Source organism: Trypanosoma melophagium (genome assembly GCF_022059095.1).
Source record: "Trypanosoma melophagium isolate St. Kilda chromosome Unknown ctg4segment1, whole genome shotgun sequence".
Lineage (NCBI taxonomy): Eukaryota > Euglenozoa > Kinetoplastea > Trypanosomatida > Trypanosomatidae > Trypanosoma > Trypanosoma melophagium.
Window position 1 is genome coordinate 230,963 of NW_027125179.1, and position 6,538 is coordinate 237,500.

The following is a 6,538-nucleotide window of genomic DNA, read 5'->3' on the forward strand; positions in this document are numbered from 1 at the left end:
TTCTTGTTAACAGTAGGCGAGGGATGACACTATAGGCATGGGAGGGCGAAAAAAAGAAAAAAAAACAAGAAGGCAGGCATAGAGCAGTGTGTGACAGATTCCACAATACAAAGAGAGGCACACCCCAAAACATGTCGCAGCTATACGCTGAAGACAGATGTGTTTTCTTATCCATATTCAGACGAAAACATCAAAATAACCACCACCACCACAACAACAACATCAACCACAACAAACAGCTTCAGCAAAGAAGTATCACTATGTGATTCTCTCTCCTCCCCTCTCTTCCTCTTACACCTTCTTGATTCCCAACGTGGGGTTGGAGAATCCCATACGCTTCGTTGATGTCGAGGAGTACAGGTTGTGGAATTTCTTCTTCATACCCTTTGTCGACATGAGACCCGGAACCGTTGGGTTCTTCACAGATCGCTCCACATCCGCCATGTAGGATGTATTGTTGCGGTGCATGGAAATGGGCTGATTTTCGGGAGAATAGAATTGATCCTGCTGCTTCTGCTCAGCCGTGACAGCAGCCCCGCCCCGCGCGCCAGCCGAGGCACCCTTGTGCATCTCCTCCAGTCCCTTGAAGTAGCGCCGAATGCGGTCTGTCTGCACCCAGTTGTAGGCAAAATGCTCCATAGTGTGCTTTGTGGAGTATGTAGTAGGGTCGTAGTTCTCTTGATATGCCTTCGGGCGGAACTTCTGCGAGCGAAACCAGAAGGGATTGCCAAAGCGAGGGTAGAGGCCAATACGAATGGCCTGGGGCTTTGCCACACGAAGCTTCACAACAGCCTCCGGGTTTAGCGGCAGAATGTCCGCCGGGTACATGTGACCTGTCCGGGTAAGAAATCGTGAGATGGTGGCAGGGTTTTTGTAGTTCAGCTTCATATACACCTCAGGAGAGGGGCGCTGCATCCCTTGCGGGTCCTTGTCTTCGATGTCAAACGGCTGCGCGTTGCGAAACTGCTGGAGGGCGATGTCCCCACCGTCTCGCCGGTGCGCCAGCGCGTGAGGTTGGTGAGGAGACCCTCGTCTGGGAAGCGGTGGTAGTGGAGCTGCACCTGCTGCCCAAAGAGCCACCCCTCGCGGCCCCGCTTCCTTCCCCTGTACGCCGGCTCCTCCTGCGGCGCCACGTGGTACGGCCGCGAGTCCTGCCGCGTCAGCAGCCGAATGTACTCATCCCACGGCTGTCGGCACACAGCGAACTGCGCCATGGCGTGTGCATACACAGAACCACCCGCACGATTCATCGTCGATCGCCTTCTATCGCTCTCTGTATGCGTATGTGTATGTGTATGTGTGTGCGGAGACAGGCACCAGCAAGAACCCCAATTACTACTTCTGGCAGACAATGATACCAATGACAGCGCCACTATGTTTTCTCCAAATAGTTATTAATAACACAACTTACCGGCACCGCCGTGGGTGTACAGAGAGATATAGATAGAAGTACGATTTATTTTGAATTTATCCTTTTCTCTATTTTATTGGAATGTGATTCACTAATTTTTGAAGTGGTTTTGGTGTTTATATGTTTAAAACATATATGTTTGCCTATGTGTGTTTAGGGTTTGCGGATGGATGCAAGAAAATAAAGTATATATCTCATATGTTTGGGTGTAGTTCTTGGGAAGTAGATCAAAACAGGATAATATAAATATCAATACTGGGGCAATGAATATCTTTACAAAGAGGTGCGAATAACGTAAAATCCAAACTCATTCTTTCGTTGTTGTTTTTTCATCCTTAAGTGACCAATGAATAATTATATACAAGAGATTTTTCTTTTACTGAATTCCATCCTTTGAAAATACCTAATTTGTCGTATGTCCGGGATTAATACCTGAAAAACGGCTTATCTGACGTATGAGCGCGCATACCAAAGAAGAAGAAAAACACAGTGATAACTATTTACATTTTGTTCATTCTCGTTCTTCGTTTTTTTGTTCATAAAACAAAACACAGTTGGGGGAGAAAAGAAAAAAAAAGAAACAGCATTTCCTTCAATAAACCCAGTTCTTTAAAATTTTTCTTTTGCTTTTACCTTCTACATACGCTGTTGTACTCTACCTTCGAGGAGTAATAGATAGAATTTCTATTTATTCTACAGCACTCTTTTGAGGGGTCGAATCCCTTTTTAGATCATCTATTTTCTTTTCATTCTTTTCTTCTTCACGTTGCTGACTATCCTCTTTCTGCTCCTCTTTTTTCTTTCCCTTTCCTTCCTTTTCTTTTTTCTCCGGTTCAATCTCCTGCACTTTTTCCTTCCCTTGATCCACCGCACCATGTTTCTGCATGTTTTGCCCATTTTCCTGTACCTGCATGCAGTCTGATAGCATAGCCACCATTTCTGAAATTTGTTTTTGCATGAGTTCCTGTCCTTTGGCAGCGTATCTGTCATCCACCTTCTTCAGGAGATATAAAGAGGAGGTGGATCGCGTGTTAAGGGCAATGACATCATCGCTGGCCGAGCGTAATAGGCGTAGGCCAAGTACCATCAGACCAGATCCGATAAAAGAAAAGATCATTAATCCTTGAATATCTCTGAACCAGTCAAGACTGAAAAGGGACATGAGATCAAAATAGAGTTCTTGCCACACGTCTGGGGTGAATTCAGCAGCCGTGGATGCCGCAGGATCAGTGAAGGCGGCAGGTGATAACAACAGTCCTTTTAACCAAGAGCGAAATGTTGTCTCCATTAAGAATCGTGACCCCACAAAGACCAAGAGAACAGAAACGGCTACAATGCACTTTAAAACCACAACAAAGATTGTACGTCGACGAGAGGCACGTCGGGATGCATGACTCAATTTGCGTACATTGAGTTCTGCCTTTACGACTGGGGTTTGACAAACTTTTTTCCACAGTTTTTTTCGCGTTAAACGCTCATTCAACATCTTTGCCGAGGAATAAAGTAAAACAGAGCCAATACATATAATGAGGGGTATCACCATGCAAGAGAAAGTGTAGTATACAGAAGAACCACCGTAGCGGTTTCCCATTAGAGAACTCACGGCAGTGCGAACTTCAGAAAGTGCCCGTTCATCTCGTTCACATGAAACACGGTCAATCTCAGCCCGAATTCGACGAATATCTTCAAGAATAGCTTCTTGAGTATCCATTTCCAAAAACAAATAGAAAGATATATTTCTACGTAGGAACAATAAAAAGAATAAGAAAGCACCTTTTCTCTCTGTTTGAATGATGTACAGTCCTCTACTATCTCTCTTTATCTATTTACCTCTCTGTTTGTATATATGCGCGTAGATTTCTGGTCTTTTGCGTGCGAGAAAAAGAAATGACTGAAGAACCACAAAAAAGCAGTTGGAGGTAGCAAAATAACCTTCTTATTTATTGGTTTTGTTTTTTACCTATCTAGCAGTTCTCTTGTTATATTATAAATAGAGGTGCCGCCTTTTTTAAGTTCGACTCTAGCTGGTGCTGCTGCAACTGAAAAAAAAAACGTAAAAAAGAAGTAGTACAAACGAATATTATTACAGGGGAATTCATACTTACATCCAAGTATAAAGAAGGAAACGAAAAAAATTCAAAATAATAATATCAATATCAATAATAACAATAATAATAATAATAATAATAATAATAATAATAATAATAATAATAATAATAATAATAATAATAATAATAATAATAAACAACGTATATATGATAAAAGAATCTTTGGAAGCTTCCTGGAAATGATATACCCAGTTTAGAGATTCTCTTACTCTTTTCTTTTTTTTCCTATAATTTTGTTTTCTATGTCTCTTTCTTTCTTTTTTTTTGAATATTGAGTATATTTAGTGGTGCAAATGAAAATACGTGTATATAGTTGCGATATATATATATATATTAGTCCAGCCCAGTATTCTGCCTCTCAAACGTTATTATTTTCTACTTCATCAGATGACTCCCTTTCTGCCTCTACTTCTATAGTATTTCTACTGTTGCTGCCCTCGCCGTTGATACCGTTGGTGCTACCACTACTACTGCTACTCCTACTACACACCTTATCATCATCATTACTATTCTTCTTGCATATATTGTTTAAATCATACATCCCAGTCCCTATAGAGAGACGCATATTCAGCAGCTTCACCGTACGTAAAAACACTGGACCCCATTCCATCCGCTCTCTCTTATCCTTATGTGCCCACACACGCATAAAGCCCTCCATCTGTATTCGTGCCTCTTCCATTTTTCCCGCATTCACCAATGTAATCGTGTAGTTCAATAAAATAAGTAGATCCTGATCAATAGCAAGTGCACGTTTATAAGCAGCAGAGGCATTTACAGTATCATTCATTAATGCCGAACAAACCCCAAGATGCATATAAGCCGGCGCATAATGAGGCTGTAAATGTGTAGTGGCAGCGAGATAATGAAATGCCGAGGCAAGTTGTCGTAAATGTAAGAAAACAAGTCCCATATTATATGTAATTCGCCATTCAAATGGGGCAAGTGCAACTGCTTTACGCAAACAGGCTACAGCGGCATGCATATTCTGTTGTCCAAAGAAACACATACCGATATTACTCCACAAACGTGCAGAATGGGAAAGTTGTGGTACCGCCACTCTATATTTGTGTAATGCCACACTAAAGTCTCCATTTTCCTGCATTACACCAGCAGCGGCCATAATAGCCGTTGGATTGGATGAATTAATTGTTAGACACTTGGCAACATAATTAAATGCCTTTGGGGTTTTACCTAATTGAAGATATAAAAGTCCTACCGCGGTAAGAAGATCTGGATTTTCTGGAGATGATTGAAGTCCCTCTTCATATAAAGCAATAGCCCGCTCATACTCTTTCTGCATAACAAGCGCCTTACCTAATTGCATCACACAACAATCATGTCGTTGAATACTAATAGACTTTACAAACGATAATTCCGCCTCTTTGTAATCTCCAAGATACATATAACAAAGGCCTATATTATACTGCAATGACCAATCATCGCCTCCTCCGTTAACGAGACGTATATGTTCCGCATCGCGATAGGCATCAATAGCAGCACGATGTTGCCCAAGTAACATTAAAGCCTGTGCGACTTGTTTCTGATTAACAGGATTCTGTGGATTAATAAGAAGTGCCGTTTGAAAGAGATTAAAAGACTCCTCTAGTTTTCCATTACGTCGCATTAATAATCCCTTTACATATAATGCATACTCACACACTCCCTCACACTCCTGTAATTGAGATTCTATGACACAAAGACATTCTGTGTATTCCTGGCGAATATAAAGTTGATGAATAAGCCAATTACGACGTTCACGAATAGCAAATACTGCAGCAGTCATTTTAGACGCTGCACTTTTAGGGGCAGTCGATAATGATGAAGCAAGAGGAACATGATTTGGAACAACTCCACTTTCATCAAATGTGGGGTTATTATTATTATTATTATTATTATTATTATTATTATTATTATTATTATTCTTATTATTGTTAGAGGCTTCAACGCTCTGTTCTGCGATATTTTCTCCTTCTTGTTCCTCCATAATTCTAGTCTTCTAAAGTAGGCTAAATTTGTAGAGAACACGCAAACCGCCTTTTTTTTCTTTTCCACCCCTCTTCTTTTATACACAGAAAGCGAATACAGAAATATATATATATATATATTTAGAGAGAGAGAGAAAGTGAAAATCAAAGAAAAAGAGAATTAATAGGAAAGCACTACCACTACCACCACCACCAACAACAAAAAAACTCTTCACAAACAAACGAAAAAAAAAAAAGAGTGTATCAATGCATAAATGATGAGGTTGATTTAGCAAACAGCTGGTATCAATTGGTGAAACTGTTTTTTTTTTGCTTTTCTTTCTTCTCGTTCGTTTCCCCAATCCCCACACTTTCGTTCTTTTCATTTATTTCATAAACCTATCCAGACGAGAGGATGGTATTACAAAGATAAAAAAGAAAAGAAAAATACATATATCCCATATATATATATATATATATATATATATATATAGCATTTGTGAAACAAATATTATCATTTCTTTTCTTCGTCCTTTCTTTCTTTTTAATCCTGTCTAAAAGGAGCGTGCGAGTGTAATCCAATTCAAATCCTGAACATTCCCCAGCACTGGGCTGTACACCTTACACAATGCCTCAATCACATTTACATGTGATAAAGGTGCATTCCCTCTAGAACGCATACTTAATGCGGCGTGTAAAACAATAACCACATCATTAAGAAAGGCCACCAATTCCGTATTATGGGCTGACATTGTTTCCAGCTGTAAAAGAGATTTTGCGGTATTCACGGCTAATACATGTGGTGTACGCAGTGCTGCACTAACGCCTGATAAAACACCATAAACCGTACGTGCAATAAGAAACGGTTTCTCATCTGTTGTGAGCTTACTTTCCACTTCAGACACCACAGATAGTATTAAATCACGCTTTAATACACAGTGAAGACTGGTATTATACGCCTCCACAAGGATCTTTTCACTTTCCGCTTCTTTCACACTATGATCATGACTATGCATCTCAATAGAGTCTGTATTAGTATTAGTATTAGTATTAGT

General features: G+C 40.3%; 4 protein-coding genes across 5 annotated transcripts in view; all 4 read right to left on the minus strand.

The window, feature by feature from the left end:
• Window positions 1-291: 291 nt before the first annotated feature.
• LSM04_002164 (uncharacterized protein) lies at window positions 292-1,250 on the minus strand (the record flags this gene model as incomplete). The annotated part of the gene is made up of 2 exons (XM_067338970.1): window positions 292-989; window positions 1,028-1,250. 2 exons carry the CDS (start codon window positions 1,248-1,250, stop codon window positions 292-294), a joined length of 921 nt encoding a protein of 306 aa, XP_067187774.1.
• An 849-nt stretch (window positions 1,251-2,099) lies between these two features.
• Window positions 2,100-3,122, minus strand: LSM04_001829 (uncharacterized protein; the record flags this gene model as incomplete). The annotated part of the gene is made up of 1 exon (XM_067338971.1): window positions 2,100-3,122. The coding sequence occupies one exon, from the start codon at window positions 3,120-3,122 to the stop codon at window positions 2,100-2,102; it is 1,023 nt and encodes a 340-aa protein (XP_067187755.1).
• Window positions 3,123-3,877: 755 nt separating this feature from the next.
• LSM04_000564 (uncharacterized protein) lies at window positions 3,878-5,503 on the minus strand (the record flags this gene model as incomplete). 2 transcript variants are annotated; one of them, XM_067338974.1, is made up of 1 exon in its annotated part: window positions 3,878-5,503. In XM_067338974.1, the coding sequence occupies one exon, from the start codon at window positions 5,501-5,503 to the stop codon at window positions 3,878-3,880; it is 1,626 nt and encodes a 541-aa protein (XP_067187702.1). The 2 variants fall into 2 exon arrangements, with proteins under 2 accessions (XP_067187702.1, XP_067187701.1); XM_067338973.1 differs by having other exon boundaries at window positions 3,878-4,843.
• Window positions 5,504-6,037: 534 nt separating this feature from the next.
• Window positions 6,038-6,538, minus strand: part of LSM04_005209 (uncharacterized protein) — a gene marked incomplete at both ends in the record, with an annotated part of 1,113 nt that continues 612 nt past the window's right edge. The window contains one exon of the mRNA XM_067338975.1: window positions 6,038-6,538. This exon is cut by the window's right edge and continues 612 nt beyond it. Coding sequence (XP_067187892.1) covers window positions 6,038-6,538 — 501 coding nt within the window.